This window comes from Pempheris klunzingeri, chromosome 13 (genome assembly GCF_042242105.1).
Source record: "Pempheris klunzingeri isolate RE-2024b chromosome 13, fPemKlu1.hap1, whole genome shotgun sequence".
Lineage (NCBI taxonomy): Eukaryota > Metazoa > Chordata > Actinopteri > Acropomatiformes > Pempheridae > Pempheris > Pempheris klunzingeri.
Window position 1 is genome coordinate 22,340,059 of NC_092024.1, and position 25,005 is coordinate 22,365,063.

At 43.6% G+C, this 25,005-nt stretch overlaps 1 protein-coding gene across 3 annotated transcripts in view; it reads left to right on the plus strand.

The window, feature by feature from the left end:
• The window catches only part of fgfr3 (fibroblast growth factor receptor 3), a 61,557-nt gene that overhangs the window by 29,515 nt on the left and 7,037 nt on the right, over nucleotides 1-25,005 (plus strand). For 2 of the 3 annotated variants that reach the window (XM_070841792.1, XM_070841790.1), the window contains exons 4-12: nucleotides 2,774-2,943; nucleotides 12,517-12,640; nucleotides 12,839-13,029; nucleotides 18,829-18,973; nucleotides 19,648-19,820; nucleotides 23,126-23,274; nucleotides 23,616-23,737; nucleotides 23,991-24,101; nucleotides 24,190-24,380. In XM_070841792.1, coding sequence (XP_070697893.1) covers nucleotides 2,774-2,943; nucleotides 12,517-12,640; nucleotides 12,839-13,029; nucleotides 18,829-18,973; nucleotides 19,648-19,820; nucleotides 23,126-23,274; nucleotides 23,616-23,737; nucleotides 23,991-24,101; nucleotides 24,190-24,380 — 1,376 coding nt within the window. The remainder of the gene's footprint in view (nucleotides 1-2,773; nucleotides 2,944-12,516; nucleotides 12,641-12,838; nucleotides 13,030-18,828; nucleotides 18,974-19,647; nucleotides 19,821-23,125; nucleotides 23,275-23,615; nucleotides 23,738-23,990; nucleotides 24,102-24,189; nucleotides 24,381-25,005) is intronic. The other variant, XM_070841791.1, reaches the window with a different exon arrangement.

Consider the following 25,005-nt stretch of genomic DNA (forward strand, 5'->3'; position numbering starts at 1 on the left):
CTGTGAATAAGACATGACTCCTCCCGCTGACTGACCTCTCCCTGTCAGTATTTAGTGATTTCTGTTATGGAGTCTATTATCGAGTGAAAGTCAAACAAACAGGAATACAGTCGTGTATTTTTAGGCTCCCGGAGAGAGCCCCCTCCTCGGTTAACCTCTGCAGCTGACAGGTGGACATGACACTGTGGCTGCTGAGCTGAGAGAAGATGTTATAGTAAACCACTTTCCACTGTGCTGACTGCATATCCATGCAGGGCAGGGTAATCTACAGACCCTGTCCCTGCGGGGTTTGTGGGGTATCTGCTATGGACCCCCCTCCCGCCTCCCTCCTAGAAAATCCCACTCCCCTCTGCTGAGGAAATACCATCCAGCCAATTAGACACGGGATGGGATTCCTGTGTGTTGCTGAGCGCAGAGAGAGCAGGACTCCACAGTAAATCAAAAAATATCGCCTGCTGTTTCTCAATTGGAAAAAGCTGCGATTTTGTACTTTTCCTGGCCGTGCAAAGTGCCTGTATGCTCCCTAAAGTCAGCTTTTAAGAATCCAGCAAGGTGTTGGTTTACCCTCAATACTGTCCAAAATAAGGAGATCCCCTCGACGTTAGACAATAATGTGCTCTTATTAGTCATGATTCTGAAAATGTTGTCATGTTGATACAGTTTACAGTCTCTGAATGAGAGGGAGACGACGTGGCAGCACCACCAGCTCAGTTTGATTGACAGGCGATCCTGTGCAGAGAAACAGCAATTAGCACTTAGCAGCTAAAGGTCACCAGTCTCAGAGTGTTTTTGGGACAAAACCATGGAGACGAGACGAGACGAGCGCACTAGCTCATCTTGAATCCACACAACAGGCGTCTATTTTGGGTTAAAAACGTCGGCGTGGCTGAAGGATCGTCAGCAGCAGGACGGTGTTTTCAGGCCCAGATGATTCAGGAGCAGCAGCAGCAGCAGGAGGAGGAGGAGGAGGAGGAGGAGGAGGAGGAGGACCACACATCAGGAGAGAGACTGTTTAAAAACTCAGTGTGTGTTTCTCTTTGGCTGAGTGTGTGTGTGGCTGATTACGATGCCAAGAAAACAATGTGTTCAGACTCCTTGGAGGGTTGTCCCACGCTGCGCGGAGTGTCGCTCCAAATACGCCGAGACGGAGGAGACACAGAGACACAGAGAGAGAGAGAGAGAGAAGTTATGAAATCTAACAGATATTTCCCTTTTAAGGTGGAGGCAGTTTGTGTGTGTGTGTGTGTGTGTGTGTGTGTGTGTGGTTGCACGTGCAAAGCGTTTGTGTTAGCGAGCTGGGGAGTCTCTAACTCAAGCAGGGAGCAGTGTTGTGCTGCTCCATTAGAGTTAGTAAACACACACAGAGTTTATAGTCTGTTCAATAGAGTGAAGTAACGCTCTTTGTTTGCTTTCTAAGAAGATACGTCTGCGTCTCTCAGCACCAAATCTCTCTCTCTCGGTCTGGTTGTAGTTACTCTGTGAAGCCGGTGCCAAAGCTTGATGGCAGGAGCCAAATAGATGTGTGTCAGAGATATATATCAGGAGACTCCAGATATTTTTACAGGGATGCCTCCGATTGACATCTGAGTTGAGAAGTCCCGATCAGAATATGCCGGCCCATGTGATGCTGGAGAGTCTGACCCGAGTCTGAGGGCACACACACACACACACACACACACACACACACATGAACTCACACAGACACACACACAAGCGCAGACATTGAGATGGTAATTAGCTCCTCTCTCTCCTCCTGCATTTAGAAAGTAAAAGAGACATCTGATGACCGGTCAGCCACCTCCCCTGCTTTTGTCCTGGGAAACACACACACACACACACCATCACACACAGACCTATAAAGAGAGTGAGTGAGCCATGCCTCAGTGCTCTCACCCTCCACACCCACACAGCCACACAGCAGGAACAATAGGCCTCTCTGACTGGCTACACACTCTTTGTCCACCGTCTTCTCAATACAACTCAATAAATCGCCCTGACAGGTTTCCAAACTCTCAGGATCGGACGATTCAAATGAACTCTCGCATTGTTATTTGGGGAGGAGAGATGATGATCAGCATTGTTTGGTTCTTGTGACGCTTCACGCACCCGTTTCTTTCAGCGTCCGTCAAACTTTGTTTTACACCGTTTTGTGCATCTTGAACTTAACTGTATCTCTCGGGACAGAAGCGTGGGCTTGTGATTGCAGAGAGGGAGATGGGTGCAGGTAGTGTGTGTTGTTCGTTAGAGCGGTGAGGGAAGACCTGCTGTAAAACCACAAGCTCACATCTGTTCTAGTAAAGTGCATAACTCATACAAGATGGACCAGTTTGAAGGCAGGAGGGCAGGAGAGCAGGCTGCCCCGTCTCTGCCATCTTTTAGCATTTACAAAAACATGTAACAATCAATTCCTGGAGGGTCCTTCCTAAAACTGAAATGATCTAAGAATACAGCAGAAGATGGAAAAATAGGGACTCATCTGTTAGGATCAGGAAGTTGTACATTTTGGCAGAGCAAGTCCGATTCAAGACTTCCGACCTGACTCCCTGAAGACCTGAAAACAGAAATCTATATTCACAGACTTGGCTCCAGCTTCCTAACCAACAATAATAACACGGCTTTAAATACTGTCTCATTTTCCTGGACAGAATTCAGACCTGAAAGGTTTGAATCTTAACTTGCAGTTTGCTTGTGAAAACTCACAGCATATGTTCTGTTTTGGAGAGGTGGGTTTCCATGACTTACACACCACCTTGTTTTTGTGTTTCACCAACAGAAGCTCCGTACTGGACCAGGCCCGATCGGATGGACAAGAAGCTCTTGGCTGTTCCAGCCGCCAACACCGTCAAGTTTCGCTGCGCCGCCGCTGGAAACCCAACGCCGACCATCCACTGGCTGAAGAACGGCAAAGAGTTCAAGGGAGAGCAGAGGATGGGAGGCATCAAGGTGAGAGAGCTTAACTTCAAAGTTGTTAACACCTACATGTTACAGGAGCGGGGCTGTGATTTACAGATACAAATCCTCACTAGTTGTTCCAAAAGAAATCTGCCAGGAGGAGGTGATGCTCTGCTCTCCTTGAGCTACCATCAAACTGCCTTTTAGCAAGGCATCTTAATCCCCTGCTAGTCCAGTGGAGCTGCTGTGTGTCCATCAGTGGATCAGCATGAGTGCTGCAATGCTCCCTGGTGAGAATGTCTATAACTGGATGAGTGTGAAGCAGAGTGTTGAAAGAGCGCTCATGCTCAGCGAATCTTCTCACGGTAAATAAAGGTCAGAAAACACGCTTCAGGGCTGGACACCTCCAGCAGCACTCAGGGCACCCTCAGCTCTGGCTACGCTGACCAAGATAAATTTAGAGGGTCAAACTGCTGTGCTGAAAACAGAGTGGTGCACAGATACATGCGTGCTCGCGTGATAGCTCAGTGTTGACAGTAATGCAGTGCAGCAAACAGCTGTTGTACTCAGTTTTGTCATCGGATTCACTCTAAACACTGGGCTCTCATGTGGAATGGCACTGCTTAAAGTAACAGGGCTTGGTTTACTTTGTGTTCCTTTAATGGCCCTGAGCTGTAGGATTAAAAGACAAACTCACTGGGGTAAGAACATCGGAATTCAAACAGTCAAAACGTGTGTTTTGGTTGAAAATAAACTCAAACTTTGCCCAGAGATGTAAATTCTTCCAGGATCATTGTGTCTTATTCTTCCTCCTTTTGAATCCTCACATCGCCTTAATAAAGTTCACATAGTTTTAGTGTAAAATTATGATCCATTAGTCATAAAATTGTCTTTCTGATGTTTTAACTCCTGTGTCAGGGAGAGTTTAAGGTCAGAGCCTCTACATGTAGCTTTGAGATTCAAGAAAATATCTCATGAAAACACAAAAAATACTTTAATGTTAAGCAACAAATCCAGGTTTAAAACATATATAATGCATACTAACAAGGAGGAAAAGGTTTATTGCAGTGCTCACCTTGAAGCGAGCCTATATAAAGTGACAGTTACAGGATAATGATGTTTGCTAATACTTAGAGTGATACTCTAAGAGAAGAGTTGGAATCATAAAGTTAACACTGACTCAGTAATGTCTATTATAGAGCCAAAACACACCTTAGGTTTGCTAATGTTAGCTGCTACAGACCAACAGTCGCACCAGACCAAGTGTTGAAGTGTTGTTAGATTTCTATGAGGAAGAGTAAGTTATTTCCTCTTTCAAAAGTTACTCGCTTTAATGAAATGTTGTGTTGCATGAATACAGCAGCTGTAATAAAGACAACAAGCAGAAAGGAGGCAAATTGAAATTGTTTTCTGTGACACTGAAATTGCTTCTTCTAATCCGAGCAGAGTAAACATGTGTCAGGCTGCTAGTGCGAAGCAGTGAGAGACGCTCTCTCCCCAGTGGAGCTTTGGCATTTAAAGAGTTAAATGTAATGAGATCCTGCAGCTATTAACAGTTTACAAAGATCTCCAACATCTGCTCCCAGCAGACCAACAGCAGTTGTCTCCCTCCCTCTGTCCCCACTCTCTCTCCCACACACACACACACACACACACACACACACACACACACCTGTCACCAGCCCTCAGGACGCTCCAGCTCGGGCGGGAGTGGCTCCCCAACAGCAACTTTTAACATGTTTAGTATGCATTAAGATTTGCTGGTGATAAATTTTGTCGCTGCTTTTTAGCAGCAAATTAATCCCACACTGACTGGTCAGAGCACTTAGATATTTATTCCATCTGTTCACCAAATCTCTGACTTCTCCCCCAAATCCCTGAGTGTCCTTGTTCTGTAGAAATCGACTCACCACTGGAGAGTTAAAGAGCGCAGCAGAGACGGGTTTCATGGCGACTGAGGCAGTAGTAAGATATTAATGCCAGCCTAATCAGTGCAATCTCTCACAGTGGACTGGACGTGCTCAGTGATCATCGCTTAGTTTGTTTCCCTCTGCAGCTGTAGCCATTCTGTGCACTCCCCTGCTTTAACACATGCTCCTATGGGATGTTAAATGTATAATTAGAGAGTGATATGTATAGCTGACTATCCATATAAGCCTTTTCAGTGTATGTGGGCTGCTGCTGGCCTTGTACTGTGTTGTGTCAGTGTGAGCTGTGACACTATAAGTTGTCAACAAGCTACCAAGACAAATTCCTGTACATTTTCCGCTCTGTATAGCTCAGCGGGTCGAGCTTGGCACCGACCGTCGCTGAGGGTTTATTTTGCACCGTGGCCACCCATGCTGGAAGCGCAGGCACTCACAGTGCTGCAGAGTATTTAGGATAAAAGTGTCCAACCACACAAGACATGTTATATTTGTGGCGCATGTTAACTTGGTGGCTGAATCTATTCGGATTCTGTCAGCTGGTGTTTGACAATGACTGCCGGGTTATAAGGTAACAAGCTACAGTTTATTCTTAAATTCCCAGCAAGCAATGCAAGAAGAAAACCACTGTTCACTACATCTCCAGAGTCTTTAAGCACATGAATCTGTAATTTAGTCTAATGGAGACGTAAGATTCGAGGTGGCGGCGGTGATTGAGACGTTCCTTTCTGTGTCTTCATCGCTATGTTATCACATGTCCCTCCCTCCCTCCCTCTCATCCCGGAGCTCTTTTAAAATCCAGTAAGCCAATCACCGTGTGGCCGCTGTTGGCCTTGAGGGAGGTGAGCGGAGAGGTCATCCTCGATAGAATCAGGGTGCCGGGTGACAGACAAGCCCGTGACATGGTCAGGCTTCAGAGAGGTCAGGGGTAACAGCTTCGCCCCGTCCTGATGTCAAAGCTTGTGTTAGCCCCACCACCACCCTGCACGCTGCAAAAAGTGTCCACCTTAAAGTGTTCAGTATCTTTTGTCTTCATATTAGTGCCTTTTTTAAATAAGTCACATTAGCAGCAATTACGTTGAGTGATGTGTCTGATTTAGTTACATCGTCAGCTCATTTTTAACACGGTTATCCTTCAGAGCCTCATTTTACTCCGGCCATACGTTCATTGTTCTTAGTGTTTGTGCACTGCATTTCCCAGAAGCACTGTGATCTTGATTCTTTGTTCCTTAAAAGATCCTGCAGACGCCTCTGTTGTCTCTGTCCTTTCACTTATGGTGACTCATTCTGCTCGTGCAAATCACCATCTGGGTTCATTCATGCTATTTTTAGAAAAATCGCTGCGCTGTTGAAGCTGCAGGAAACATGAAATGCATCATTTGCTTTTCACTAGATGATTATTTTGTCTTTTTCTCTATTTTATTTTAAGATTAATTCATGTCTGTGGACACCAATCAGTGTATAACAGAAGCACCAGTTGGCAACCGTATCAGCTAAGACCAGTGAGCTCTTGGTTTAAGCTCTCGGTGTCCTACTTGGTTTATGTTACAACAAACAAACTGTTGCTGATAGCTTAGCAGCTGTCTCACATTAACAAAATCAATAACGTCTTGTAAAGGGGTATATTCAGAACTGTAGGCAATGGAAATAAGCAAATATTGATAGAGGGAGGGAATAAGAATTGACTCGTCACTGTGTCTACTGACACAATGCAAGGACAGACACTTTTTGCAGTGCATGCAGTCTTGCCGTGTCACAGCCCTCGTCACCCCACCTCACATCTGCCTGTGATGAGTTCATCTTGCAGGGTTAGGGGTAGATGGCTGGTGGGTGGTGGGGGGTCAGCCTGAGTCCTGACAGCCTGACAATGGCCTTCTAAAGACTCTATTCCTCCAACAGGGTCCTCAAGGTGAAGCTGTCTTCCGTATTGAAATGACACGATCATTTTTGATTTGACAGCCGTGGTTAATTTCAGTTTGAATGAATCGCGCCTGTGTCTGATTTTTAAGGTTTGGACGGGTGATGGGATGATTTTGTCACACGCCTCTTTAGGCCCGGAGTGTGTGTGTGTGTGTGTGTGTGTGTGACTCCAACTGACTCGCGCAATGATCCATGCTGATCAGCACAATGGAGTCGTCTCTGCTCGGCACTGCTTACCGTCCAGTGTGTCATTTACTCTGAGTGCCTTCAGATCTGCACTAGTGGGAGACAAAGTTACAGACTGAGCGGACCATTAAGGTCCATTATCCACCTACAAAAATACCTCCTGTCTTTGCGCTGGAGTGTTTGAAAGTGGCCGTGATGAGGACGCACTGCGTTCTCCTTTGTTCCTTGAAGGCATCTATTTTAATACGTAGTTTCATCTTCTATGCAGGCCTGAAATGACTTTAATTGAGTATTGAAAATATGAAGAAATGTATATATAATAATGATATATGTGACAAAAGCTCACATGTAGATTGGCTCTCCCGTTCCTAACATGTATATTTACGCATATCAGGGAGATCTAGAGGATTCTATAAGTTTAGTTTGTGTGAGGAGAAAAGTATCCTACTTACTTTAAAGCTGAGTACGATGTTAAATGACTTTCTGCAGAGTCATTTATCCTGCAAGTGTCTCAATAGACAGAGCACCTACTTCAGGGTAAGTTGGCAGTATAACCAAGGATGAATGTGCTTTATCAACCTTTTTTTCATAAAGTCCTGGCAGTCTTGACGTACTTTTGTTATAAAGGTATTCAAAGGTGTGATACTGCATGGCAGAGTTGACGAAATGAAATAAGGAAATAGATTCAAGGAGATTGTATCGTTGTGCTATTGTTTTAAAAGAAAGAAAATATCTCTGTTTTATTATATATCCTATATTACTCAGTCATTGTTGTCCAGCTCTGATAGAGAGGAGCTGTCTGTCTGACCACAGCTACAGAAACCTTCTGATATTCAGTTGTATTTTCTTTGTAAGTGATATTTTTGGTTCCTATTTCGAGGATATTTTGTAAAATGAAGGCGGTGAAATTGATGTTGTGGGTCATGCTGCATTTAAGAGCTGCTGAAAAGAATTTTTATCGGTCAGTCTGGTTTTCAGTGGACAGTTTTAATGTCCCGTGATGGTCTGAAGGCTTTTTCAAATGCTTCTCCTGTAAGTAATGTGTTTCTGGGGGAATCGCTGACTACTTTACTACTCGTAAAGAGAGTAACACTTAAGATTTATAAAATAAACCATCAACACCTTCAGTAGAAAAGGGTGAATGCTGGTATTATAATTATTACTCTTAAAAGCACAAATCGTTTGATTATCCCGTCCTTTAGACCTATAAAGTTGTACACTAACCCATCTAATCTAATCTTTCCCATGAGCGCACTGGAGGCTGTTAATACATTCACTTCTCTCGTACGAGCACTTGTTAAGTCTATTGAAATGCATCACAGAGAACTAAACGGTACGTTTGTTGAAAGTTAATGAAACGGTAAATAGTATGTGTGGCTCATTTGTAAAATGAAAAATAAAATTCCAGCAGGGCGACATGCCGGAGCATTGTGCACCTTCCCAGACAACTGCGGCGCTCTGAGCCTCCTCCTTTATGGAGCGGCAGGGCCTAAAGGTTAAAGTTCACCTCTCTATTGAGCCATCAGATGGGAGGTGGGGAGAGATGGGCGTGTCGCCAGCCTATTGAGCCGCCCTGAGTCTTTGACAGCCAAAGCCAATGCTGTTGTACGCTGCCACATATGGCGGAAGGGATTTTATTGTGCTCATGCTAAACTGCGCCGGCACAAGCGAGACAAAAGTTGACAATGTAATTATTGTGTTTCTTTTCGTCCAGGTCGCTCAGCGCTTAACTGATTTTTCAATCCCTGTTTTGACAGGTTTCCAAGGCAGGGTTCTTAAACCGGCTCCACACTGTTACTTTTTAAGACTTAAGCACTTTAAATCCTTGTTTTTCCAGTCCAGATTTTGACACGGCCTGGATTGTGAGCCTCTGTAGGCCACGTAGGAATTTCTACGCTTTGCAAGATTATTTTTTGATTCTTTTTAATTTCACAGCTGCCACACAGGTCGCTTGTCTCCCCTGTTGTTTTATCCAAACACACCGCGGATATTAAAGGACAGATTATCCTATTTATTTGGTTGTCTTACCTATTTTTTTTTTCCCCTTGAACTCGCATACCTCCAATTTTTTCTTTTTTCTTCAAGTTTGATGCAATGGCATGCAGAGCCAAACTCAGGCAACAGATCCACAAACTTTGCCAGCTTTAATAGGAAGCCCTTAGGACTGCATCTATCTGTTTCTGCTTTCTCTGTGGGTCAAATTAGACGGTAGCACAGATCCGGGCCACTGGTCCGCTCTGACACAGTCATAAATCCTGGTAACTGGCCCCGCTGGTTCTGACAGGGCTATTTTGCGAGGTGAAGACGGAGGGTTTGGACTATAAAGGGAGAGGAGCTTCCTGTGTTTTCTCAAACACCCGCTACACTGCAAAAGATGCCTGTGTCTTTGTGAGCCGTTTAAGCTGGCGGTCATGTCGAGAATTCTTGTTTTGATTAAAATGAGTGGAAGAATCTGCCAATAGGGTGAAGTCATTTGACTGTTTTCCATGACAAGTGCTGGAAGGCAAGCAGAAACATCTTACAATAAAGCAACTTTATTGGTCTCAAGATATTTCATGCACGAAATGCCGAATTCAATATAAATCCCAACCTATGCTGTTTGAATGTCTCCTTTCGATGCACACTTTTTGCAGTGTGTGACTCCTTGTCCATTCCCATGGCTTATGCCCTTCTGTAGGTTCACAGCCAAAGCCCTAAAACCTTTAAAGCCTCGTATGACTCTAACGTAAGCTCCTTAATAATTTAATTCTGTTTGGAATCTGGCGTGATTGGAATGGATGGGATTATCACGTTTGGGCACTAATGCTGCAGGTTCAACAGGGGTTAGCCAATGTAACATGGTAATAAAAGCAAGTGGCATGTATGGAGAAAATAATTAAATGTGTCAAGGCAGAGATGGGGGGGGAATTAAACTAGAAATGCCACTCAAAGTTAATGATTACCACAAAGAAGCAATTCAGTGCGGTGAATTTACAGTATTTAATTTGTATTCTTACAAGATGTTTGTTATGCAAACTTGAATGTGCTGCAACAGTAGAGGCATTTAAATTCCAAAGAAATATTGTCTAACTGTTGCAGAGTTTTTCGTTTGTAAATTGAAAGATACAGTTTTACACAGTCATACTTTAAAGGTATTAGATGTAAATCATAAAAACAGACTTTTTAGTTAGTAGTAAGAACTTGGGAAAAACACATACTGTCAATATTTGCTCTTTTCAAACTCCCATTACAATAAAAACAATAGTATGTTGGGGTTAGAAATCTTGAATCTCCAGTTTGGGGATTTTCATGCTGTCAGATTAAGTTAAAGGATTACATGCCCCTCTACAGATCGTGTCCAACATTCATGTCTTATTGAGCTGAAACTAAGCTGTGAGTGGCAACATGCAAGATTTGGTCCTTGACAGCAGCCATAATTGTCTGACGTTGAATATAAAATCTATATCTGCACAGTAACTACAGCTGTTGGTCAAAAGCAGTGGGGTCAAAAGTGCAAGTGTGTCTGAAATGAAAGTATTTCAAAGCACCAGCACCTCAAAAGAAGCAGCAGTGAGTGTGACGTCCCTGGTTGTTATGAAATGAGGTGGTTTTATGAAATCAGGATCTAAATAAGACTTTAACTCTGATCACAGTCTCGTTCTGTTTCTGTTGGTGGTCTTGGCCTCCGCTGAGCATCAACTTCAGCTCGTATTTTACCACCTTTTAGCTTTCCTCATGCGTCGCCGTTTTTTTCTCACCCCCCCTTCCCCCTCACCCCCTTCCTCCTCCGTGCTCAACTCGGCTCAGCGACCGCAGCAGCAGGCGTCACTCATCTGCTCATGAGTGCAGCCATTGACTTCAGTTTGACTCCTCGGCTCTGAGAGGGGTAGACGGGGTGGAGCCAGCCGCTCTGAAAAAGCGTTTGCCAGCGTCGAGCGGGCTGCCTGGCCCATGTTACCATGCAACTGCAAAAAGCACACACAGGCATAATATTTACACTGTTACATTATTTTCCGCATGCGCCTCCAAGAGAGAGAGTGGAGGAGTGTATACCGTAAGACAGAGGGAGAGGAAGGAGGGGAGGAGAGTGGGATCCTCGACCTACAAATATATATATATATACATACGTCCTGTGAATGGCTGGCTGCTTACCTAAACACGTGGGGTTAAACGTTTGAGAAAACACTAAGCCCTCTCTGGGTCGGCACATTTTCCTACGCAGGTGATGTTAAGTGTTCCACCCTGAGAAGCCTCTTTGTTGACATCACTCACTCCCGTCCTTAAGAATTCTGACCTCTTTCGGAGGTGTTCATTCCACGCTTGTCTCGCAGCAGCAAGCACAGCGGCGGCTGCGTCTGAGGCGCATGTTTCCACTTAAGCTGCGGAGGTCGTCCCTCTTGGCCCGTGGAGACTCTGCCTATCGATGCGTAGCAGGTTCTCTGTTCTCGCCTCGCCGTGCTGCGCTGCTCACTCAGCCTCTGAGCGGCTTCTGAATCTGTCAAGTTAGTATCTGTCTGCTGCTGCTGCTGCTGCTGCTGCCATCCAGCCACACCTGGTTTGAATTACTACGCAAAATTTACCCTTCAATTCTCCGGGGATGGATTGCTCTTGACTGGCACAGTGGAACCAATTTCAGAGGTGCAAAAAAAAATCCCGCCTGCTCTCACTGCAGGCAGGGAGAAGAAAATGCTTTTAAGAGATGCTTTTACTAATCCCATATGAGATGTTCTTCACGTCATTATTTCAATTAGTTTAACTGATCGCTCAAACATTCTGTTTTTAATACTCTTGCCATCACTGTTCGCAAATTTGTTGAGCAATCTTGCATCTAGAGAATACTAAGTATGTCCTGTCACACTTCTTCATGTCATCTTGTTCAGTGTATAAAATCCGATCCAAAGACTGCCCCAGACGTCCAATCAGACTGCTCTCTACTCCTGAATCCTTTTCATCTCAGTTTTACACAACTGTTTCCCCATCAGGACCTTTACACCATGTCGAAAGATTGTTTTCAGCTAATTACAGCTGTTCTTTATCAACCGGTATACAGTTAATAAAAGGGGTTTCAAGCTGTATTAGCATTTTAAATGTTTGTTCAAAGGGGTGTGCACCTCGGTAAACATGCGCTGCACACAGGACGCGCTTGTTTATCAACCTGGCCGCCCTGTGATGTTTTCTACCAAAGGATATCAAAGGAAGGAGTGAGGGCAGAGATCTGACGCTGCAGAGGAGGGTTATCTCTGGACAGAGAGCTCATTTGTGAAAATGGGTGGATTTTTTTGTGAGTGAGAGCCAGAGGGGCGTTCGTGTCTATTTTAGCTTCGGTTTGTGATTCATTGTACAGTATTTTCTCTGTATCCGTATAATGAAGCTTCACATGGTTGCAGATGTTCAAAATGTTGTTTGATGTATATTGAGCGTCTGTTTATGTGCATGTCTGACGTCACTGTTTCTGATCATAAGAGGAAATATACTAAGTAAGCTCATCTATGTGACACCAAACTCCCCCCTGAGATTTCCTGAAATAGGCTCAGACTCCTCGTCAATGTAGATGTGTTGTAATGACATACGCTGACTATGCCCCCCTCTTCTCTCCCACCTGTCCTCCCCCCAGCTGAGACACCAGCAGTGGAGTCTGGTGATGGAGAGCGCTGTGCCGTCAGACCGGGGAAACTACACCTGCGTGGTGCAGAATAAGTACGGCGCCATCACCCACACCTACCAGCTGGATGTGTTAGGTAAACAACACGGAACCATTTACTTTCACTTCTGCTTCTGTATAAACAAGGAATTAATTAACATGCACAAGTGGTTTAAAAAACCCACGAGAGTTGTTGGTAAAAAAAAAAAAAAAACACTATCCTATATCTACTTTTCCTGGAGCACATCATTCCCATGCTTGTCTTGTGCTAATGACTCTGTGCTTTCTCTCCCAGAGCGTTCCCCTCACAGGCCAATCCTCCAGGCAGGCCTGCCGGCCAACCAGACGGTGGTGGTGGGCAGCGACGTGGAGTTCCATTGTAAGGTTTACAGTGACGCACAGCCGCACATCCAGTGGCTGAAACACATCGAGGTCAACGGTAGCCGCTACGGCCCCGACGGTGTTCCCTACGTCAACATCCTGAAGGTGGGTTTCACATCTGCCTGTCTGCCTGTAGTAGATCTGTGGAGCCCATGATGAGTTCACTCATAATTAATCTCTCCTAAATATCCAGTTTAATGAGTTTTTACAGTAGGTGGGTCTGCGGGGGTGGGTCCCACAGGCGCTTCTCACTGCAGCGTATAATTGACGAGCTCATTCCTCGAACACTACACCTTCATTATGGGAAAGAAAAGCTTCACCTGCACTTTCCATCACACTGCAGCACACAGAAACGTACACCCATTAACATCATATGTTCACTGTGAATAACAGTCAAGGCTTCTGCTGTAACATGTGACACCTGCACAAACTGACAGGTGATCCTTTATTCTAGTGTTGGCCTGAACAATAATTGGCAGCCGGTGATTTAATCATGTCATAATTAAAGGTGTAGTCAGCAATCCTAATACAGTCATATATTAATATATATAATATCAACAATCTTTCCCATAAATTGATGATTACACCTTTAAAGGCTGTTTTTCCTTCAAGGTGTTCAGATTATCTTGAAGCAGTGACAGTAGGAGCTGCTAAAATAACTTAAACAAGCAATGATATCTTACCAATAGTTCACATGACCAATCAGTCAAGAGCCCAGCATCTTTAACTGGTTTTAGACGTGAGCACAGGCACAGATGTCAAGAAAAATATTTATTGTCACATCTAATATTTTTGAGGTCACATCTTTTCAGGCTTTCTGCAAAATACAGCATTGTTGTGCTGCTAAAAATGAGATTATTGCCAAAGTAATCATGCTTACTCTGTTTAACTCACTATGTGATCAAATCATTACTGAAAAGAAGATTACTGAGCTTGTTTTCCTCTTGCTCCATGTTATCTTTCATTATATCCCTATCCTCCTCTCCAAGAAGAAAAGAACACAAGCTGTTCTTTATGTGCTTTGTCCTTTTTCCAGATTTGTAAATTCTTTCCTGACCTTTGCTCATTGGATTTCCAGATAGACAACAACAGACATATTGAGCTTTATTTGGACTCTCTGTGAGATAAGAATAAGAGCAGATAAACGAAAGAAAACGCCAGAAGACAAAACAAACAAAAAGTATAATACATGAGCTAGTAGCAAAAAACCTTAAAGGTCGTATTTTGAATGTTTTCAGGCCGTACATTATACTAGTAGTGATAAAACTTAAATCAGTGATGCATCCTTCACTTTTTCTGCTATGAACTCATCATAGTGTGTCCACCTCATTCCTATCTCCACGTATTGATTGTCGAATTGACCACTGATATTACAATATGTGTTTTTAGTTCAAACTGCTCGGATATATTCAGGTTGTTTGTCTGCAGCCGCTGCAGTTGCTCTGGTGCTGCATTGTGTAGCTCTTTGAAAAGCATTTCTCAATCACAAGCACTCCCTTATGAAATAAAGGTTAGATAAACACAGTCGGGGCAGGCGTCAGTCAGTCATAGGAGGGTCTGCTCCTGTTGAAGAGCAACTCCTGGAGGTCTCGTCGCCTTCATAGGCAGCTTTGGTGTTCAAGAATAGAAGAGAAAGCATTCCTCACCGAGGAGGACAACACCCTAAACCCACTGCGAGGCGGGTTTTTTTTTTATTTGGGGTGAAGGGAGGAAGACTCCCATCGTAGAAAAAAAAAAAAAATACCAAAAGGCCTCTTGCTTTCTTATTTGGCCTCCCCCTTTTTCTTTTTTCTGCCTCTAGAGCGAGCGAGGGAATAAAACAAACATCTGGTTTGGACTAAGTTAACTGCCGCGGTGGCGGCAACGCAGGGAGAGAGACGGGCTCTGTTAACCGCCGCTGCCGTCAGATGTGCTGCGTCGCGTGGTTTGTGCAGGAGGAGGAGAGAGGAAAGAGGGAAGAGGCACCCAAAAAAGCCATGGAAAAAATGAGTGGAGAATACAAGGAAGGGCAAAGTCAGCAGGGAGGGAGAGAGAGAGACAGAGAGAGAGTGACAGAGTGCTGGGTAAAGATGAAGGGCGAGAGACTTAGAGAATGAGTGGGAGGAGGAGTGAGAGAGAGAAGCAGGGACAGCCAGGAAGGACGAGAAGGAAAGAAATAAGACGGGAAATTGAAACAAAAGAAGGGAGGGAGTGACAGAAATTGAGAGAAATGGAAGGAGAAAGAAAGCCGAGAAGAAGAGTGACAGGAGACAGGAGACAGAGAGCGAAGCCCTTTTCAGACGTGGAATCTGTAACATTGCTGGCTTCATCTATTCCTTGAAGTTGTACTTCACTTAGCAGTGAGTTGAAGTGAGCTGAAAAGTGATGATATCACGGTAGAAGAGCGTCCTCAGACTCTCAGTTCTGCAACTGGCTGCATTAATGATGGATTGTTTTTCAGCTGAAGCCTTAATTAATCACTTTCATGAAGGATGCACATCGCCCCAGCTTCTCACCGGTGGTTCCCGTAAAACTAATTTTCTAACCACTGTTTAATCATTTATTAGATAGTAAATCGAATATATTAATACTCTGAACAGTTGGCATGGAAGTTGACATTTAGGGGAAACTGATGCTCTAATGATTATTGTGGTTTTACTGGGAGTTTTTTCCTCATTTGTCCCAAATTGCAAGGGGCAAGAAATCAATGAAATGATAAAGAAATGACATTAGAAAACCTTCACAACTTAAAGGAATAGTACTGTGTATCTCTACAGTAAATATGAAGCCAGTTAGCTTACTTTAGCATAATGCTCTCAATGTTATTCCTCTAAAATTTGCTTATTCACAGTATTTCCTGATTTATTAAACTGCCTGAAACAGCAATTGAACAGAAGTGAGAATTAAATGACACTTATTACTGTGTTCTAAGAAGATCCAGAACAAGCCGTCCATGTAATATCTCTCTCTGATCGCTTGGCCTCTCGGCGGCGTTTGATTCAGACTCACTCGTGTTGGAAGTGTTACAGAAATGTTTCAAGATCCAATTGTCATCACAACCTTTTTTACGGAAAAGTGACTCAAACTTGAGGCTGAAATGTGAAATTTCCAGCACATTTAAGACACGAGGTGCATGTCTGAAAGGGGATATAGAGAGATGAAGGAGGGAGGGAAAGGAGGAGAAAGACAGGCCAGCATAAAGAGAGGAGGGGGGAAAGCCTGTCAGCCCAGACCGCGGCTCCACGCTCTATTTTCGACTACCACATAATTGAAACAGTATTTACTGAAATCTGTGTATGCCTCCCTCTGCCTGTCTCTCTCTCTTTCTGGCCCCACCACAGTTCATTCAGACCCTGCGACATCTCATGTGTGGCATATACTGTAGGAGTTAAATACAGCTGTGGGCGGGAGGAGGGGGTCATGCTAGATTTCTTTCTTTTTTTTTTTTTGAGAAATGCCTGAATCGCTCTTTTGATGCCTGGAAAAAGAGTTAACGATGAGCGACTCGCCCCGTCGTGGGGAGGGAGAGGGAGGCGTCTGGAGCCAAGCCCTGGATGTTCATTAAGCAACCATAAAACATGATATGTTTTCTCCTTTATGTGCTTTGCCCGTTTAATTATTCAGCGGCAGTTTCTCTGCTGGAGAGCCTGTCACAAGCAATGCGCATGTGAGCAAGTGTTAGTGTATGTTTATGCACGCAGCACACACGCTTTGGGGAGATTGACACACTGTAATGGCTTTAATCTACCAGTAGACAGCTTGTTTTACGATGCAATGTATGGTGTGTGTGTGTGTGTGTGTGTTTGTGATCTTACAGTTTTGACGTTGTAATGCTTTTAAACTTTTAACAAAAAGACAGCCTGCTTCTCTATGCATGAGAGTGTGTGTGTGTGTGTGTGTCTTTCCAGGTTTCCATGTAATTTAGCAACATACACTCACTTCAGACTGCAGGAACATAAGTATAGTAAAGTAAAGTAAGAAATTTAGGTAAATTCGTGGTACTACCTCTATGTGAGCTCTAGGAAGTGTGTGTGTGAGTGTGTGTGTGCTGTCTAGATTTGCGTATATGTTCTGTAATTGTGTTCTTGCAGGTTTTCGCTGTAAAGGCCTCACTGTGCCTCTCAATTTTCCCTACAGAGTGTTGTCAGTGAACACACTGAGGCCCACAGTAAGTTGAAACTGTCCAACGTGACAGAGAGAGATGCTGGGAAATACTGGTGCCGAGCCTCAAACTTTGTAGGCAAGTCGGAAAACGCTTTCTGGCTTAAGGTACACAAACCAGGTAAATCCTGAGCTCTCAACATTTGATCTTCTGCTGTGTCTCCTCCTCTCTGTGGGGCTCCTCTTGGTTGTGGGTTTGATTGGCTCACTGGCTTGCTAATAGGACAACCACACATGCTGACACACACATACACACTCCTCTGCTGGGATCTGATGTGTTAGCTAGTAGCCACCATCCATCTTAACGCCCAGTGCCACTGTGTCTTCCTTCCTGATCAATAACAAACACAATATCACACCTTTAATTACTGGGACTTCAAAAGTCTGCCCCACAAACAACCTTTACACACACACACACACACATACGCATATATAAAAGCCCACATAAAACCCCCCACCAGCCAAAGCATACCTCACACAGAACAGTATTGATTTCCCTGGGAGTGCACTCTGCAGCTGTATTAATGTGCTTTTATATAAAAGCAAGCAGCGGGACTCTGATTCATGACTGGATCTGGATGTCACTGTTCATTACTGACGCCTGGGGAATGAGAGTCTCCCCCATCCCACCCCCCTACCAAGCCACATCAAGACTGCGGGTTTAAAACGGACTGCCCACTGGTCATCACAGCAACCATTAGTCAAAACTGGAAAAGCCACAACTGCAGCAATGCTTGTATTTTGAGTAATTTTAAGGTTATTTATAAGTAAGTCCTTAGGGTATTGCAAAGAATTGCAAACCTTGTACATTTGTTCAGCTGAAACAATTTAAAAATGTGTCTCCTTTTTTAGATTATATGTTAGATTAGGTGTTAGTGAACCAAAATCTTCATGTGGAACTGCTGTTATCAACAAACCACAGTCTTTACAAGCCAAAATAGGTTGTTTAGTTAAATTAATTGAAAAAAAAGCAATGGACCATGAATAGATGCTTGAGGCACCTCCAGAAGAAAAAAAAAAAACCTTCACGGCTTTCTGTCAAATATACAAATACAGCCAAAAACATTCAAGAGCAACTTCTTAAATTCCACATTTGAAACACAAAGATATGAATGTTATAACTAACTGCATCAAATATCAATAAGATATAGACGAGGCCTGCAGTGACGGGATCTGCTTTCTTTGGTGCCCGGTGAACTTTACGCTGGTTTAAGTAAGTAGCAGCAACAAGAGTAAACTCCAACCCTGTCAAACAGCACTGCAAACATTTACATTTTATCAAGTTTATCATTTTTGTCTCTTATTAAACACTGACATCCTGGTTTTATCTGGCACTGCTGTAAGAATAAAGCTGTTTTTAAGAATATGCACATACGCACAACATATGCAGATACATGAAACAAGTTGATTAGTATTGGAAAATGGTTCTAATATTCTTACTATATTGTCTGACTTGATACACAATGACTTGATAAGAAGGACATTTTTTGCAGTGTGAAAAGTTTCAGGGTTGGGTGACGTTTCAGACTGAACCAGCGAGCTTCTTTCGCAGCGTGGTGAAGGTGCTGCTTGGGTGTTTTCAGGTGTTGGTGGCGGTGCTGTCAGCAGAGGAAAACAGCGCTGCTGACTCCTTCAAATCCCCACTTCTGTCCTTTCCTGGGTATATTTTGGTGATTCTTCTGAGGAGCTTTGGGCTCAAGATATCTCTTCTCTCTCTCTTTCTTTCCTCCCTCCTCCATCTTATCCCCCCCTCATCCTCCACAGACGGCTGGTATTAACACTACAGATAAGGAACTAGAGGTTCTCTTCTTGACCAATGTGTCTTTTGAGGATGCGGGCGAGTACACTTGTCTGGCAGGGAACTCTATCGGCTATGCTTACCACTCTGCCTGGCTGACGGTGCTTCCAGGTATATTCTTCTTCTTTCTATCGCTCTTTGTCGTCAGTTTCACCTCAAATTATATGAATGTCATTAAACTATAATTGCCACTGTGCTTTTTTTCATGTTTTGCTCTGTAGCACAATCTTTTACGTTCATTTTCAAACCTAATTATCGTTCATTATCGTAGATTGTTCCTTGTTAAGCACGTGTTTAAGTGCGCTGCAACTGTGTCATCGCCCCTTTAATTGGACGAACTGAACACGCAACCCGGCCTCCATTGAAAGACGCTTTTTAATCAGAGCAGATCGTCTGTTTAAATGTCTCTAGGCTACTAGGCAATTTAAAGGCATTCTGCGTTCGGTGTTCAACACAACAATTACCTCCCTAGGGAGAAGTATATCACGGGTGCAATTACCTGCTGCAGGATAAAACTACAAGCTGATTATGTTCTGATCTGTTTCTTTTTTGATTTATAGGTGTTATTCCATAGAAAAATGCCTCCAAGAACCTGTTTAGGTGAAACGTGCTACAGGGCAAAGCAATATTTCTTTTAATAATCTAGAAAAATATTTTGGTGAAATAAATTGTGGAAAAATATGAAGATTATTATTATTATTATAATAAAATGCTGTCATGTTTGTCATTTAATGTGTGTATCTTGAATGACATCCTATGTTTGTGACCTCCTCCTCCCAAAGCAGTGAGCCCAGAGAAGGAGGATTACTACGCCGACATCCTCATCTATGTGACGGGCTGTGTGCTCTTCATCCTCGCTGTGGTCATCGTCGTCCTTTGCCGTATGAGGATGACCACACAGAAGACGCTGCCCACGCCGCCCGTGCAAAAACTTTCAAAGTTCCCCCTCAAGAGACAGGTAACAGAAAGTAGATACAAGATTAGTATGAACACTTTCCCTCTTTTCCTCTCTCCTTGTTGAGTTCAGTTTAACTTTGGTCCAACATGAAGCAGATGATGTAGGTGAAATGATGTAGCAATGGAGCCTTTTTTTTTTTAATTCATCAGCATTTCAGCAAACTCACTTGGCTTCCCCGGTAGATTAGAAATACTACAGAAGATCCAGGCACAGAAAGTTCACGAAAAAAATCATAAATTATCTTAAAAAATCAATCGGACACATCAGGAACTTGTTTATCACATTCGTTGCATCAGATGCTGTTTCAGCTGTATTTCTCTTCAAACTGAACTGCAGCAGAATATAGATTACTTTGAAAAACAACCACAGCTGTCAAGGAGGCAGTAACTTATTAACTCAAGGAAGCACCCTGAATTAGTCATGGAAAAATAAAGTAATTTTTCTACATCAGAGCCACATTGAGAAACCTGCAGAGGCGTTTGTATTTGCGATATCTGTCTTTTCAGCAGAGGAACTGCAGGCAGGGTAGCACTCACGCAAGCTACGAGTGTAAGAAAATAGAGAAGGTTATTGCACGTCTATCTGTCGTGGATCTCTCTCTGTCCCGCTGCTTTGATGACGCTGTGCGGACGCTGGAAGGCATCACAGTAGTGACATGTGTTCACATTTATCTTGGAGCAGATTCAGCTCAGGGATATTTATGCCCTCCTGTGACTGTCAGTGTTAGTTTTAGATTTCACTCTCAGTGTAAGGCACACTCGCCCCTCAACTGTTATGGAGAGAAACATAAAGTGGAGCAGCTGCATGGCCGCAGCTTGCAGCCTGCAGAACTCTTCACGTCATCGTGTCTCAGGGCCGCATTCAGGACGAGCCTCGGTCAAGACCGAGTCAAGTACGAAACCAAAGTTCAAACAGAATGCGAGCATGGCGGGATAAACCAAAACTGGTTAGAGACTAAAAACAAGCCTCAAGCATTGAAGGAATATTCAATGCTTCACTTTTTTGCAGGGAATTGGAAGAGAAGATCAATACCATTCTTATATCTGAGGATTGAGCAAGGAGACAGTTAGCTTAGCATAAGGACTGCATAAGGACTCTAAAGCTCACCAATAAACATGATCTCAGTCATTTAGACTTGGTTTTACCTTTGGACAGAGCCAAGCTCGCTGCCCCCCCTTTCTGTTTATATGCTAAACTAATCTGAACCCCTGAACATTTTTCAAAAACAACCAAACCTGAAATGTTGTCTTAACTTAATTTCTTGAGTAGGTTAGCGTTCTGAGGATTCTGGTAGATCATCATTTATAGACTTCTATAATTCTATATCCCAAAGCTTTGTGTGAATGGTGGGAATGATTGTTCAGCAGGGCTGTGCTCTCTAGACAGGCGGAGGGGGTGAAGTGAGTCAACATCCATCAGTGGCTCGACCAGGACAAGTCTGAATCAAAACAGGAACGAGAATCAGACATGTCCAAGAGGGGAGAAAGGTTTTCTGAAGACCAGGACAGATTACTTTTCCTTTTGCAGGCTTTCTCTCTGCACACTAATTACTTTGCCCTCACTCTCATCTTGTCCTCTATTCACTCCGCGTTACTCTCTTCAAAAGACTTGTATCTGAGCTCCTGAGCCACGAGTTCTCTTCTTGTTACTCCTCTATCTTGTATAATCTTTAGAAAACTATCAGGCTGTGGAGTGTTTCTCTCGCTCTTTTGGTTTTCTTGCGATGTGTGCGATCACGAATGTCTTACATCTTTTGATCGCACTGTGGATGCTAAGAGCATCTGAATGTCTAAAAATGCAGATGAGCTCGTCTTTATCCATCCCGCCCCACCCTGCTGGACTCCCACTGTGTGCAGAACACAGCCGCTGCGTGGTTGGTCTGTGTGAGCTCCAGCTCTCCAGCTCCGTAATTGAAGGGTTGTGTTCCTCAAAATGCAAAAAGATGCAATTTTAGAAAAGAAAACTATGACTTGAAAGTCATAATTCAGTTCTTGGAAAACAAACACAAGACTTTTACAACCGAAGCCCAGATTTAGCCAAAGAAGCTGTAAAATCATGTATTTTTTTTCCAATTAGTCTTTGCTGCATAAAAGCAGTCTTGTTACTTTCTATCAGGTATAAACCATCTTTTGAAAGATGCTCTAATTGTAGCCTCTAAATCTTTCCTATTCTACTACCTTAATATACATGTTCTTATAAGGTAGTGCAGGAGGAGATCTTATTGCATTTTTTCTGTAATCTTTGCTTCGTTTTTGTAAAGCTAATCTCCTGGTTCTCTCCTTTCTTTTTCATAACTCTGAGTAAATCTCCCATAAACCCCCTGGCATGTTCTATCAGATATTACTTTTCATGCCTCTGAAATTGTGGTCGGGGCTGTTTTTTTTTTTTTAAGCTTCACAGCGTTTTTCTCATTTTCCTCCAGTCAAGAAGTTGTGGAGGGAAGTCTGGTAAGTGGACATGTTTGTTTGTCAGGACCCCACCTGAAGGGGTTGATCTTGGCAGACTGTGATACAAACAGATTCATCAAAAGCAGGGTCAGAGCCATCAGCTCCCCCCAGCAGTCAGATAAATGGTGGGAGGACGTCGAGCCCACGGGCTCAGCGGCAGGACCGCCGGTCTGGAAATGGAGCCCGCTGATGGATTGAGACGTCCATCCCACCTCGCCCACCTCCGCATCCTCCTTCATTCGTCTTTGTTACTGCCTGCTTCCTCCTGTGCACAGCCACAGGTCCACTGTTTGTAAAAGTCACTGCTGTTATCAGAAGTCAGGCTGTTTTTCAGAGAAAGTCTGGGCTGCTGAAAGAGCTCTGACATTGGTTCTAAGATGTGTGATGTTTGTGGTCTGTCGCTGCCAAACAGCATTCCAGTTTTTACAATCAGTCAATGCAAACATTTGTAGCATCTCACAAGGATTTTTTTGTTTTAATTCTGTTTAGTTCAATTGCAAAACATATGGAATGAATTTAGTTTCTTTTAAGCAGTTCCACTTTGACAGTGGGAGTTTTCATGAACCGATTTGGCTTGGAAAAAAAACACGTTTTAATATAAAAATGAGAATAGTGATGACTTAAGCCAATTAAATCTCACTCTTACTGATGAATGTCTCAGTTTTAATCTTGCTAAAAGTAACTATTCAAAAAAATATTCTGTGAAAGATTATAGATTCTAACTTGGAAACTGAGATTAAGAGTTGGATATTGGGTCAAAGGTCATGTTAGGCTTTCCCTCTCCCCTCTGTCTACCTATTTAAACACACATCAGCTCGCCCCTTTCAGAGACTATAACAGTTTGATTTTGCACCCAAGCAGGTGTCCTTGGATTCCAACTCCTCCATGAACTCCAACACGCCATTGGTCAGGATCGCCCGCCTGTCATCCAGCGACGGCCCGATGCTCGCCAACGTCTCAGAGCTGGAACTGCCCTCCGACCCTAAGTGGGAGTTTCCTCGATCACGGTAAGAATCACTTGAAATTTGTTCTGCAGATCGGCATTCATCACGCCCGTTCGAACACCTGTCAGAGCGAAAACATGGTGCGCTGTGGCGGTTTTTTTTCTACCAAGCAACATATTTCAGATTTGACTGATACTGTGCTGTTGCCCTTGTACCGTGATGTGCTGTGAAAACATGTGAGCAGCCAATGCATCAAGGTCACCGTGACACCTTCCTCCGTGCTTACTGTACTTGGCAATCAAAGCAGTCGTATTCAAATCTGTGTAAAGAAAATAAAGAAAACAGCACTAAGCGCTGCGTGAGGCAAAAATCCAATCACTGAGATTTTCTTGCTCTTGTTTCAGGCTAACTCTCGGTAAACCTCTGGGTGAGGGCTGCTTCGGTCAGGTGGTGATGGCCGAGGCCGTTGGCATAGACAAGGAGAAGCCCAACAAGCCGCTCACTGTTGCTGTGAAAATGCTGAAAGGTGAGTGATTGTTAAGGCTGCGCTGCAGGAATTCATACATGACCTTGACAGTAACAGCGATGGTACTGTGCTCTGTGATTTCCTGAAGGATATTAGGAGCATTGTGTCTTTCTCTCTCTTTTCCACACCCACTCCCTTTCCCTGTATACATAATGATGATGATCTGAAATCATTGTCACCTCTAGCTGTTCACTACAATAAAGTGCTCCATCATTTGTTCTGACCTGGCTTTGTTCTCTTTTGCTTGTGCCAGATGACGCCACGGATAAAGATTTGTCGGACCTGGTGTCAGAGATGGAGATGATGAAGATGATTGGAAAACACAAAAACATTATCAACCTGCTCGGAGCGTGCACACAGGACGGTGAGGCCGCAGCACGTTACAGAGCAGCTGATTTACACACTAATTAACTATGTTCTGGAAATGACTCTGTGCTCTGTGTGCCATGCAGGTCCTCTGTACGTCCTGGTGGAATACGCCTCTAAAGGCAACCTGAGGGAGTACCTGCGGGCGCGGCGGCCCCCGGGCATGGACTACTCCTTCGACACCTGTAAAATCCCAGACGAGCAGCTCACCTTCAAAGACCTGGTGTCCTGCGCCTACCAGGTTGCCCGAGGCATGGAGTATCTCGCCTCGCAGAAGGTCAGCGTCTAAAGGCAACCCAATGCTGAAATGTTTCATGGAGCTGAGCCTCTGTGTGTGGATGTGTGCATGTTTTCAACTTAATTATTATTATCCTCTAGGAAAGAAATCTTCTAATGTAAGGATGCTTCAGCCTGTACTTTTCTAAACTTCCTTAGGCCAGTCTTATGTAGTAAATAGAAGTTTAAATGCATTTTCTTTGCATTTGCATCTAAATCTGTTGTTACAGCCCAGCAAATTAGTTAGTTTGTAGTGTTTTAAGTTATTTTGTAGGTTTACGGGATTGAATTAGAATGTTTTAGGGCCAGTTTAGCTAAAATTAGTAGATGAGAGAACCTCACTTTTGAGGATGTAACTATGGTTTTATGGTATTTGCAAAATGAAAATAACCTCATTGGGATCAGATTTAAATCAGATTTAAAGTTAGTTAACGGTTCGGAATAAGTTTCGTGGTTGGAAGTTGAGGTTTTAAAGTTGAGGTAAAGGTCAGCGTCTGCCATGTAAAGGCAAATATAAAGCCAGACAAATGGTAAGTGGTAAAGACATTAGGTAAATGAGCTGTCAGCCTGCAGTGCAGCAGCGTACAGAATGTGTTTGTGTCGATGTGTGTTTGATTTGTTTGTAC